Genomic DNA, 14,187 nt, shown 5'->3' with positions numbered 1-14,187 from the left:
AAAAGCTTCAGGCAATGCATTGTATGCCTACTCATTTAATAGAAAGCCTGCATTGTATACTTTTCCTAAAAGCTTCAGGCAATGCATTGTATGCCTACTCATTTAATAGAATGCCTGCATTGTATACTTTACCAAAAAGCTTCAGGCAATGCATTGTATGCCTACTCATTTAATAGAATACCTGCATTGTATACTTTGCCTAAAAGCTTCAGGCAATGCATTGTATGCCTACTCATTTAATAGAATGCCTGCATTGTATACTTTGCCTAAAAGCTTCAGGCAATGCATTGTATGCCTACTCATTTAATAGAAAGCCTGCATTGTATACTTTGCCTAAAGGCTTCAGGCAATGCATTGAATGCCTACTCATTTAATAGGAAGCCTGCATTGTATACTTTGCCTAAAAGCTTCAGGCAATGCATTAAATGCCTACTCATTTAATAGAAAGCCTGCATTGTATACTTTGCCTAAAAGCTTCAGGCAATGCATTGAATGCCTACTCATTTAATAGGAAGCCTGCATTGTATACTTTGCCTAAAAGCTTCAGGCAATGCATTGAATGCCTACTCATTTAATAGAAAGCCTGCATTGTATACTTTGCCTAAAAGCTTCAGGCAATGCATTGAATGCCTACTCATTTAATAGAATACCTGCATTGTATACTTTGCCTAAAAGCTTCAGGCAATGCATTGTATGCCTACTCATTTAATAGAAAGCCTGCATTGTATACTTTGCCTAAAAGCTTCAGGCAATGCATTGAATGCCTACTTATTTAATAGAAAGCCTGCATTGTTGTATACTTTGCCTAAAAGCTTCAGGCAATGCATTGAATGCCTACTCATGTAATAGAATGCCTGCATTGTATACTTTGCCTAAAAGCTTCAGGCAATGCATTGAATGCCTACTCATTTAATAGAATGCCTGCATTGTAGGCAATGGATTGAATGCCTACTCATTAAATAGAAAACCTGCATTGTATACTTTGCCTATAAGCTTCAGGTAATGCATTGAGTGCCTACTCATTTTATAGAATGCCTGCATTGTATACTTTGCCTAAAAGCTTCAGGCAATACATTGAATGCCTACTCATTTTATAGAATGCCTGCATTGTATACTTTGCCTACAGGCTTCAGGCAATGCATTGACTTCCTACTCATTTAATAGAAAGCCTGCATTGTATACTTTGGTGGTTATTAGTCTTAAGCTTGTTAATGGTTCAAAACTGGACCCAGCTGTTCCTGATCATAGAGCTAAATAAATGATCCTGGCTAATAAAACAGCTGATCTCAGACGGTAACAAAGCTACACTGATCATCCTACATACACTCATCCTTCGCTCATATTGGCTTAGAGTTCGTACCTAGGTCCCTATCTCAATGATTGATAATAACCTCGAAAAAGATAAATAATTGGATCTAGTTTAAAATTGTTTCACTAGAAAACAGCGCGAACCTGACCTAATACGCTATTATTATTATTTGCAAAATTTCAAAACTACGAATGAGCAACAGTAATAGGCTGATAATTAAATCACATACAAAATTAAATTCTACTCTGGTCTTCTTTACATTTTCAACTTACGTTTTTTCGCTGTAACGTTTTTCTGAGAACGTTTCTCGCTCGGAACAACGTAGAAAAGCAGTTACATGTTTACCCACTCTGCCTGGATGATATACTTCTGACACAGACCAGAATATAAATTAGCCTTAGTAAAAACGAATTCAACATTACCACACCTTGTAACATGTATTGTAATTAATGTAATGAAACAGCGGCCTGTTGTGTTGCTAAATTAATGTAATGTACAAAAATAATTGGTATTAATTAACATTATACATTGTTTTTATACATGGTTGATCGCTATGATACATTGAACCTACTAATATTATAAGTGAGAAAGTTCGGATGTATGGATGTTTGTTAAAAGTAAAAGCTAAAAATACTAAACCTACACAACACTGTTTAAAACAAAATGTGATAGTTTGTGTATTTATTCGTTTGAAATTCAATAACGCATTAACTATACTGGTTGAATTGGTTTAAAATTTGGTATGATGATAGCTCACATTTCCGATTAACATATAGACATATTCTAATCTCAAAAATCCTTTCAGGCTCAGCCCCAGTGGCTCTGGAGTTTCGCATGTTAACCTTATGAGTATTCATATTTAAAAGGAATAATAATTTTCTCAGCTGTTTTAACTGCACAAGTTGGTTCTATAATATTAAATAGCATCAAAAATTTATAAGGTTTTCCAACAGGGTGCAGCACTATTATCTTTGTGCATTTATAACAGCTAATTTGAACCAACAAGAAACAAAAAGCTGTGGTACAAAATGAGAACTTTTAATATGTTCTATGGATTAGGTCAACTGAATATTATGGCTATGGTAGATGTGCTATACTATAGTATACCGTATAAACTAAAACTAGGGGTCGTCCAAGGGTCGAAAACTCGACCAAAAATATGTAATGTACACGCATTGACTATTGGATACTGAAGTAGACATCTCATATATGAGGACCTGCTGTTGCTATTTTTTTATTAAAAAACATGTAGTTGTGCGAGCCAGTCAAGAATGCGTGTCTAAAATTATATTTTCTACCTAATTGTTTGTTGTTGACAAAGTTGATGGGTCATAACAGTTGCTTTGCTAATAGCTTATAATAACATTATCATAAGTGCCATTCCATAAGTTTGACTCGGTATGAAACCTCGTGTATTCACAGAAATCAGTGCAATCTATTGGTGGCTCACATCAACTACTCAATATCCATTTCATTAAAACTGGCAACAACTTTAACATTGGGATGGAATGTCTAGTTGTAATTCAAAGGTACAGGCTTCTCTATATTTTCACCCCTCGCTGTAAATAAAACATGTGATTGTAATTTCTCCAATTTGTTTTGATTTTCTGTTTATATTTCGTTGTTTTTTCGTCTCCAGCATAGCAACCTATTAAGTCCATATAATTGTTATTTAAATTTCAAATTCAATTATGTGCTTATTTTTGAGCCTATTTTAATTTTCAAAGGGATTCTGCACATCTACAGGAAAATATCATTCTAACTGTATGCGTAAATTTTTCCTGCGATGCACACGAGCTGAGAAATTTTTTTTTAAGAAACATGCTTGCATATTAACATATAGATAGATAACCAAATTTTCTTAAACCCTGTCCTCTCCCATAACTGCAATAAGTATATTTACACGCTAACCCCGTACGAAGGAGGGGTGGTTTAAAATATGTTTAAGTTTAATACTTTCTTCCAATCATCTGTAACGACATTAAACACATCTATAAAATCAAGATGTCTATCGACTGTAACCTATTTTCCGTTATAATATCCATATAACTTAATCTAAATATTCCTGTTTGGTTTTAGTTTAATATATTTGAATTTTCAACTAGTACCAGGATTTCCAAAGATAGCTTATCTTATCTGACCTACTTTTCCAGTCTGCACTGTCCACTCTTGCATTAGTTAACCCAGAGTCAACATGTACTCCTTGCTCATTCTCTTGTATATAGTAGATTAGATTTTGACTGTTTTAAAGTAAACTAATAACGTTTAACATGCAATTATTAAAGTATGTGTTTTATAATATCGCCCCCTTCTAAATGTCAGAGAGTTCCATTTAATTTGTAAAAGTACCAAAGTGTTGTGACAGGAAGACCTCTAAATGATTTTGTGAACTTCTGCCTTCTACGGCTACGCAGAATCCCCTCATCTACCCGCTCCTGGAGAAGATTCACCCCTTCAAAGACTGTCCGCCCCTGGTGATCTTCGCTCCCCACTTCAGTCTACCGTCAGGCATCTCCACCCAACCCAAGGACTCAAATCTCAAGTAACTGTGTATATACTCATTTAATTAATTGGTATTAATCTGACATGTTCCCATATTAAAGATATATTTTGTAAATTAAAGTTTGAATTTCTCTTTCGCTACTTAAATAAATTCTCTCCTTTGGTCTAACGTTATAAATTACCACAAATTCAGAATCCGGCTCGAAGGACCATTTTGTTGGGGGCGGATTCAAAGGAGAGAATTAGAACATTTTACTTTAAGAGTGTTTGCTAATATTGAAGTTTGGTAAAATAAATGAAATATACATTACTTTTATAGAGGCAGAATCCTAAAAATACTGCAATTAAGGGCTAATATTACACAATTCTTAAAAATAACACTAAACATATCTTACAACAAGTAATCAAAAACAACGAGAGAACACTTGTACAATTATTGAAGTAGGTAAGTTGTGAAAGCAGAATAAGCTACTAGTGATGTGTCAAAACCAAATCTCAAATCTCAAAACTATCAAAACTTCGGAAAAGTTTCGGTTTATAGTCTTATTACAGTCGCTTAACATAAACATGCATATTAAATCAATTAAAACATTTAGTGGTAAATGTTTTCTTTGTGTTTCTGTTTAGTAAATACTGTTATGAAACTGAATTGTATGTCGTTTCAGTTATAGTATTTAAAATGCCTTTTGAAGTTCAGAATAGTAAAATTTTCTCATTCTCTCCTTTCAACCCGCCCCCAACAAAATGGTCCTTCGAGTCGGATTCTGAATTTGTAGTAATTTATAACGTTATACCAAAGGAGAGAATTTATTTAAGTAGCGAAAGAGAAATTCAAACTTTAATTTACAAAATATATCTGAAATATTTGAACATGTCAGATTAATACCAATTAATTAAATGAGTATATACACAGTTACTTGAGATTTGACCAGAGAGCTAGTGCTTTTAAAGAGTTTAATATTTTAGTGAAAAAATTATCTTCCTAGACCCATAAATACCTGGGATATACTAAATTATCTGAAATAGGTATTGCAATCGGGACTTAGCCATTTTTCTTTCCCAGATCCATCCATCTCTAAATGATTTTGTGAACTTCTACCTTCTACGGATTCTACGGCTACGCAGAATCCCCTCATCTACCCGCTCCTGTAGAAGATTCACCCATTCAAAGACTGTCCGCCCCTGGTGATCTTCGCTCCCCACTTCAGTCTACCGTCAGACATCTCTACCCAACCCAAGGACTCAAATCTCAAGTAACTGTGTATATACTCATTTCATTAATTGGTATTAATTTGACATGTTCCTATATTTAAGATATATTTTGTAAATTAAAGTTTGAATTTCTCTTTCGCTACTTAAATAAATTCTCTCCTTTGGTCTAACGTTATAAATTACAACAAATTCAGAATCCGGCTCGAAGGACCATTTTGTTGGGGGCGGGTTCAAAGGAGAGAATGAGAAAATTTTACTTTAAGAGTGTTTGCTAATTAAATATTGAAGTTTGGTAAAAAAAAATCAATATACATTACTTTTATAGAGGCAGAAACCTAAAAATACTGCAATTAAGGGCTAATATTACACAATTCTTAAAAATAACACTAAACATATCTTACAACAAGTAATCAAAAACAGCGAGAGAACACTTGTACAATCATTGAAGTAGGTAAGTTGTGAAAGCAGAATAAGCTACTAGTGATGTGTCAAAACCAAATCTCAAATCTCAAAACCATCAAAACTTCGGAAAGGTTTCGGTTTATTGTCTTATTATAGTCGCTTAACATAAACATGCATATTAAATCAATTAAAACATTTAGTGGTAAATATTTTCTTTTTGTTTCTGTTTAGTAAATATTGTTATGAAACTGAATTGTATGTCGTTTCAGTTATAGTATTTAAAATGCCTTTTGAAGTTCAGAATATAATTAACTTGTTTCATTACTGTTAATGGTGATCTGTTTGCTCTATTGCTACCATCTTGTGTGAAAATAGTGTTAATAAAAATAATAATGGGGCAAAAAATATCAGCAGTTTCAGAAATATAACTGCCAAAATCCTCAATTTTGAATCTCAAAACTCAGTGATCGAATCTCGAAACCGAAACTTTTCCGTAGTTTTGATGGTTTTGAGATTTGAGATTTGGTTTTGTCACATCACTAGTAGCTTATTCTGCTTTCACAACTTACCTACTTCAATAATTGTACAAGTGTTCCCTCGTTGTTATTGATTACTTGTTGTAAGATATGTTTAGTGTTATTTTTAAGAATTGTGTAATATTAGCCCTTAATTGCAGTATTTTTAGGTTTCTGCCTCTATAAAAGTAATGTATATTTGATTTATTTTACCAAACTTCAATATTAGCAAACACTCTTAAAGTAAAATTTTCTCATTCTCTCCTCTGAACCCGCCCCCAACAAAATGGTCCTTCGAGCCGGATTCTGAATTTGTAGTAATTTATAACGTTAGACCAAAGGAGATAATTTATTTAAGTAGCGAAAGAGAAATTCAAACTTTAATTTACAAAATATATCTTAAATATTTTAACATGTCAGATTAATACCAATTAATTAAATGAGTATATACACAGTTACTTGAGATTTGACCAGAGAGTTAGTGCTCTTAAAGAGTTTAATATTTTTGTGAAAAAATTATCTTCCTAGACCCATAAATACCTGAGATATACTAAATTATCTGAAATAGGTATTGCAATCGGGACTTAGCCATTTTTCTTTCCCAGATCCATCCATCTCTAAATGATTTTGTGAACTTCTACCTTCTACGGATTCTACGGCTACGCAGAATCCCCTCATCTACACGCTCCTGGAGAAGATTCACCCATTCAAAGACTGTCCGCCCCTGGTGATCTTCGCTCCCCACTTCAGTCTACCGTCAGACATCTCTACCCAACCCAAGGACTCAAATCTCAAGTAACTGTGTGTATGCTCATTTAATTAATTGGTATTAATCTGACATGTTCCCATATTTAAGATATATTTTGTAAATTAAAGTTTGAATTTCCCTTTTGCTACTTAGTAAAATTTTCTCATTCTCTTCTTTGAACCCGAATACCAAATTTAAAACGATCCTTATAACAGTTTGAATAAATGTCAAGAGTGATTTTAAATGATTTAACTTGGAATGAAGTGGTTTAGAGTAAGCTCAGACTGAAATAAACACCGCAGTGGTTTCCCGTATTGGCAGGTATTACGCTTGTAGGATAATAGAATTCAATACAAGGCTTATTGTCCAGTGCCATCAATTACACAGCTTACAATGTCAACTCTCTGATCGGTTAATGAACAATTCTGTGTGATTCTCGCTAAATATTTTGTTAAAACTGCTATATTGGTGCATATGGTGAAAAACTTGACTGTGTCACCATTAGAATCTCATTGACAGTAAGATTGAAAAAAAAAAAAATTTAAAAATTCCATTGTTTTCTTACGACATACTTTGTATGAAATCTACTAAAAATAACTTTCAAAAATTGTGTGTAAAACACCTTGTATTTTATAATTGTTTTGAATGTAAATGCAATTTTAAACTTTTTTGTTGCAGTCTTTCTCTTAGGCTTCTCGTTTAGGAGCTACACCTTGTTAAACCTTGCCTACTTGGTACATACTGCATTCTCTGTAGCTCCAGTAAGTAAGTTAGGAGAGGAAATGCAAAGAGTAAATAAAACGTTAAATTTGCCTAAAAAAAATAAAATACATAATCTTCCCTATGAAATTTAAAGCTAGGCACAATTTGTCAACAAGTTGAATCATATTTAATTGCAAAATAAAGGGTTTTTAAAGTTCTAAGTTGTTTCAATTAATTACTGCCGAAACACAAAAATACAATAAGAAGTTAATCCTCCAAATTGTTACGATTAACAATAATGTTGTTATAACTATGAAAATTTGATGATTTTAAAAATAAACATTGATTTACAGATCTATAGACTTTTCAAACTTCACTTTTGGGATGGAGTGCCAAGTGGAAAACTTAAATATCATAACTTATTTTATTGTTTTTATTAAATTTTTGTTTGGTTTTAACAGTTGCTATTGCTCTCAGCATATTTTGTTTGGAGTTATATTATTTCTAGTTATTTTAATTCCTGGTATGCTCGAATTAATGTTAAAGTGTTCCAACGTTTTATCATTGCCCTGTGTAATACGTACATCAATATAAACCAGACGTGAAAAAACCTTTTATTAAATGTAGAATATAGTTAAATGACCCCGAAACGACGTAAAAAGTCTGCGTTTACTATATAATATTAAAATTTTACAAAACTTAATTAATTGTACAAGATACATAAATTTCATTATGCTAAAATTCAATTAAAATAATATTCTTACTCGTACTATTCATTTATAATGTTTTACAATTTATGAGTTAATACTTTTTACGTATTCCATGAAGTCTTTTACATCCCAAAGGTCTTAAATTTATTTCGGAATGTCATTAGAAGAGGTTATGGACCATTTAAGTGGGGATAAACAAGTTTCATCCTCTTTGGAATATCGTCATAATTTACGGCAGTCGTAAAAATATGCAGAGTCTGTAAGTGTGTTCGCATGTAGCGGTGGCTTACACTTTATGGTTCCTGCTGTACGTGGTCCGGGAAACATTGTAAAGACGTTAAAACGAGCTGTATTTATGTTTAAACTATTGAGGCAATATGTCATGTCAATTTATGACTCGGGGATTAAATTAATTTAAGAGAGTTCTACCCGGTCAATTAAAGATGGCGGCTAAACATGGTAATGTTTCTTAACATGCCTCCACGGTACAAGCTCTCAAAACTCAACTAATTTGTTTCCAATGATTGTGTGATTTTTGTGCTCTTAACATATCAAAGATTGCAATGGGGATAAATTAACGTTTAAGTATTATTTAGAAGCTAAAATCACATCTAAAATACTAATTTATGGATTTTTAAAGTGATGTTGTAAATAATTAAAGAAACAATTACGAAGTTTCAGTACATGTATAGTTTGGATCTTTTTGAATATATTTCAGTGTATTTCAACTCGATAAACACCTTAATAATGCCACGAGGTTCTTTTTTGTAGGACCATGTTTACGTGGAAAAAACCGGCGGGTGGAACCATCTTAACAGGTTAAACATCAATTCCCTTATTTATTACCAACAACAAAAATGTTGGTTATTGAATAAGTGAGTTCATATTCTCTTAAGATTTAGGCTTGTAATTGAAATAAAGTTTAGTAGAAAAACATTATAGTTTATTTAATTCTCACTTAATTTTGGTCCTTCTGTACATGTTTTTACAATCTGATATCTTGAGTAAATGAATCATTTATCAATCATACTTATTTTATACTTAGAATATACTTTTCAAATCAAAGTTGGCTTCGATTGCGATAAACAAAGCTTAACGACAATGTTTGGCAATGACAGGAGATTTTACTTGTTAATCTATAAACCAATTATATCTAGATTGCTTCTGTGTTCACCCATTCGATGGTCTTAAAGTATGGCAACTTTACAGCTGAACAAGAAAATAAAACTTTTGTAATATAAGATATTTCTCTTTGATCACGTAACTTTTATTTTTCGTACCGGTATCTAAAAATATAGTCATTATTTTACTCGATTTTATTCAAAATCAATCAATTTAATGTGCTGTGGGTATGCGTTTTCTTTTTAAATATTAAAAACGTTTAACTTTTGGGTCCTCGATAGCGAAAAATATAATATTTTTTTTATTTGACAGAAGTCTAGTTATCAGTGATACTTTTGATAGCATTTGCAGAGTAAAAAAATAACGGAAATAAAGTATTTTTGGTTTAAGAAAATACTTTGTCCTCTAAACAGCGAACCTGCATACTGATTAAACCAATGACAAATATTCTTACGGAATTTAATCTAATTTATATCACCTTTAACCATAAATGTGTTTAAATAAATTAGATCGAAATTTGTGTAATTTTTCAGGTAGGAAAAATAAAAGTGAAATGAAACCCAATGTCAATATGAGTGAGGAAAAGCGAGTTAAGGGATATTTTGTGTTCTCGGATATTATTTGATGAAGACAATCTTACTTGTACGAAAGGCAGTTTAATGAAGCCCGCCAGCAGTGGAAGCTCACAGTCCGTCTTTCTTATTTACTTCTTTGTGTCAAACATCCTCTACAAGATATTTCAACTTACTTCCTTGCTTTAAGATACTTTAAGGACATATTGAAAATCATGCAATCTATATGCAATGCAACACAAATCGGTGCAATCTAGAGGCTTCTCATGGGAATGGTTGTATTTTAGTCATTTTCTACTAAAGACCACCACGTTTTAATACTAGAAAATGTTTTCTGTAATATATTTTTTTATTTAATAAAAGTACTGAAGAAAATAACTCTGTATGACCATTGACAAAAAGAATTAAATATAGACTGTCAGCCGTGCTGAGGTTACCATAGGTTCTGGCGCACACCGCTTGGAGTGCCGTGTAGTTACGTAGCACGAAAGCCGTAACTGCATGGCACTCCCAGCGGTGTGTGTCAGAACCTATGCTAACCAAAGCATGGCTTACAGTCTATATTTAATTCTATTTGTCTATGGTAGAACTCGCACACACTGTAAATTACAACAGAGTGACATAAGTGACCGGACAAACTGCCTCTTCTATATTTAAGAGCTTATGAAAGTGTATAAAATCCACCGACATTTTAACCTAAGTTGCCTATTGTTTCTTGTGTGTGCTGTATCTTTGTGTTATACATTGTATAAAAAACAACAATAAAGATATCAAAGAAAAAAAAATAAAGCCATCTTTACTTGAAATTTGTTCATATTCATATTAAGATGGGGACGCCACCAATATGCGTATTTTAACCCAAATATGAGTGAAGGATGAGTGTAGAATGGAGTGTGATGCCTTGTGTAGCTTTCTTACTGCCTATCAGCTGTTTTATTAGTCAGGACCATTGAAAGCCCAATGATCAGCTGGGTCCAGTTTCGAACTTTCAAAAAATTTCACACTTTTCTCAGGTTCGATCCGGTGACCTTATGATCACCAGGTGAGCACTACTGAGCTATCTACTATCGATATGAAACTAGTGACTTTTTATTGTTTCTTAAAATCAATCAAAGAATATATTTTCGATAACCAAAAACCGCGCAGAATTGTTCATTAACCGATCAGAGAGTTGACATTGTAAGCTGTGTAATTGATGGCACTGGACGATAAGCCTTGTATTGAATTCTATTATCCAACAAGCGTAATACCTGCCAATACGGGAAACCACTGTGGTGTTTATTTCAGTTGGGCTTACTCTAAACCACTCGTTCATGTCGTGAAACATTTATGATGTCGCTGATTACAGTTAGAAATGTGTATTTCGTAACTAAACAGCTCTTGGGGACCTAAATGCAAACACAATTCTACCGAACCTATGCAAAATGTAAAAGAAATCATTCTATATAACTGTCTATACCCAAGAATACAGATGTTAACCCTTAAGGTCTTATTACGCTAAAAGCTAATAAGGGACGAGAGTAGACAAACTATTTATTATTTAGTATCTCGATGAAATGTTGAAATGAATGTTTATTATAAATTATTGTAAAATAGTTATACCGTGAATAAATGAATATAATGAAGAGGATCTGTGTAGCTATGTAACCATCTATTGAAACCAAAACGCAATGAAAAATTACAGTTTGGTCCCGTATTTGAAACCTAGAGAAAAGCATAATAATTTATTTAGACACGAACCTTCAACCTCCCGAGTTTTGACAAACACTAAACCACTCAGTTACCCAACTAGAAGTATAAGCTAACATAAAACTGCATTTATCTCATGTGGCAGATTCGTATGCATGATGCATCGTGGAGTGTGTTCATAAAAGTTTCTGAGAAAAGCTCGAGGATCGCTTAGTTGAGTCACGTTTATCCATTCAGATCACGTCGGGTGAAAAACGGAGGCGTAAAAACGTGCCGTATTGTCACCAAGCTCGTTCTGACTGAGCCGAACTACATGCTATATGCTACATACATGCAGAGCTACATGCTACATGCTTTATACATGCCGAGCTACATGCTATATGCTTCATACATGCAGAGCTACATGTTACATGCAACATACATGCCGAACTACATGCTATATGCTTCATACATACCGAGCTACATGCTACATGCCGAGCTATATGTTACATGCTACATACATGCCGAGTTACATGCTATATGCTTCATATATTACGAGCTTCATGCTATATGCTTCATACATGCAGAGCTTAATGTTATATTTGCTTCATATATGCAGAGCTACATGCTACATGCTTCATACATGCCGAGCTACATGCTACATGCTTCATACATGACGAGCTACATGCTATATGCTTCAAACATGACGAGTTACATGCTACATGCTACATACATGCAGAGCTACATGTTACATGCTACATACATGTCGAGTTATGTACCACATGCTTCATACATGCAGAGCTACATGCTATATGCTTCATACATGCCGAGCTACATGTTACATGCTACATACATGCCAAACTACAGGCTACATACATTCCGAATTACATGCCGAGCTACATGCTGCATCCATGCCGAGCTACATGTTATATGCTTTATACATGTCGAGCTACATGCTACATGCCTAATACACGGCGATCATCAGCTGAATGTCAACACTTTACAAGCAAGTTTTTATTTTAACAAAAGTGATTTGTTAGATTTGTAAATTTTAATAATAGTTGCAATGGTTACACAATGCGTTTGAAACTGACCTAGGGTAATAATGTAAAATAAACAATGTTTTTGTAGCTTTCCTAAATAGTTTTCGATGTAAAAGGTAATATCAATCATGTATACCGATAAAAAGTGTAGGTATTTAAGCCCACTAAGTTAAGGCGAATTATTCCTCAAGAAACCCCTAAAATGAAGGAAAGTCGTGTGGAATTCTTAAAACTCGAACGATTCAGTAGTAAGTTATATTCTTTAACTCTTAACAATATTGTAAAGTCCCAGTGCTGTATAAATTACGGTCCTAGCGTTTTTATGTGAAGGAGGTACGAGTATGTAAATAAATTTTTGATTGAAGTAATCGAGAAGCAATAACTTTTTCTTATCCCATGTGATGCTATCACGTATAGTGTTTATTAAGTAAATGTTATTATTTTATTTTTAAATTTAATCCGAAAAATACACATTTTAACTTGAGTCTAACACTAAGTGATTCAGATCACGATCTAAATATCAAGAACTGAACGTGACGTATTGTAATAGACTTATGTCTCGGTCTGAGAAATGTTCGCTGAAGTAATATCACCAGCATATTGTGAGTCTATGACGTTGACTTACTGCTTTCGTTTTGTGCGAGAATTATTACACCAAAAGAATATCGTTTATTGCGTCCCTGGAAAGTTTCAAATATATCACATGAGTGTAGGGAAACTATTCCTGTATTCAATAAAAGTTTTCGATTTAATTTTCCTTACTTAGACTGTGGAGACAAATTTTCATTTTACATTTTTTTGTACAATATCCTGTGTTCTAAATAAGATAATCTTTATGACTTTTAATACTAGGCAGATACTTTGTTTCATGGTAAAATACGAATACATCAATTTTATTTTAATTTTTGGGGAGCGAGCTGGTGTAGTGGTTAGAGCGCGGGACTTCAGTCCCTGAGACACCGGGTTCGATCTCCGCCAAGTCACCAATGGATTTTATCTAAGTGATAATGCCGCAACCCCTAGGTCTAGCCTGAAGTAATGTGAAAAACAATCCTAGGCTCGTGCCTAGCGTCCTAGGACAAAAAAATTATTTTAATAGACGAGAACATAATTTAAAGAGGCTTTAAAGGTGTAAGCTACTGCTGCTATAATTGTTTTTTTTATATTTTGTATAGACTATGAAAGCTGAAATAAATAAGACGCTTGGTTTAACATGAAGTTAAGAGGACGATGGTTTAAACAGCTGTGCAGTCTGTCCGTTAGTTGAGCTAAATTCGTTTACACAGCAAATGGAATGCACCGAATATTAATTAAGCATATGTTAACACTCCAAGGTCTTCACTAAAGTAAAACAGAAAGATTGTAAATTTTAGAGCGTCAAAGCAATTAGCCACGAACCTATGTTCACCTAACCAATTGGAAAATTTAATTTTCTTCTGTAACATTAATAGCAATTATGTGAATTTTTTACTTAAAAAACTTGATACTAGGTTTAAGAATGTGTGCTCCGCGAATTTTTGTGAGGCTATGCATTATAACAGTGTCTTTGGATAAATGGTAGTGAGAACTCTCCAACTCACAAGAGTATGCTTCCTGTCCATTGTTAGCCTATGTATACCATTGCAGTATTGTACTTCTGTATTGTGTATTGTACATCTGTATTGTATTGTTTGAATCACAGG

At 33.3% G+C, this 14,187-nt stretch overlaps 1 protein-coding gene across 1 annotated transcript; it reads left to right on the top strand.

Moving 5' to 3' along the window:
• Positions 1-2,382: 2,382 nt before the first annotated feature.
• Positions 2,383-12,510, top strand: LOC128984805 (adhesive plaque matrix protein-like). The gene is made up of 6 exons (XM_054404172.1): positions 2,383-2,391; positions 3,724-3,851; positions 4,477-4,481; positions 4,937-5,064; positions 6,608-6,735; positions 11,721-12,510. Exons 1-6 carry the CDS (start codon positions 2,383-2,385, stop codon positions 12,508-12,510), a joined length of 1,188 nt encoding a protein of 395 aa, XP_054260147.1.
• The last annotated feature ends 1,677 nt before the right edge of the window (positions 12,511-14,187 follow it).

The sequence above is a fragment of the Macrosteles quadrilineatus genome, unplaced genomic scaffold (genome assembly GCF_028750875.1).
Source record: "Macrosteles quadrilineatus isolate MER2022 unplaced genomic scaffold, UCM_ALF_1.0 Scaffold_2__2_contigs__length_208266976, whole genome shotgun sequence".
Classification (NCBI taxonomy): Eukaryota; Metazoa; Arthropoda; class Insecta; order Hemiptera; family Cicadellidae; genus Macrosteles; species Macrosteles quadrilineatus.
Note: the sequence above shows the minus strand (reverse complement) of the source record. Positions and strands in the feature narration are given on the sequence as shown.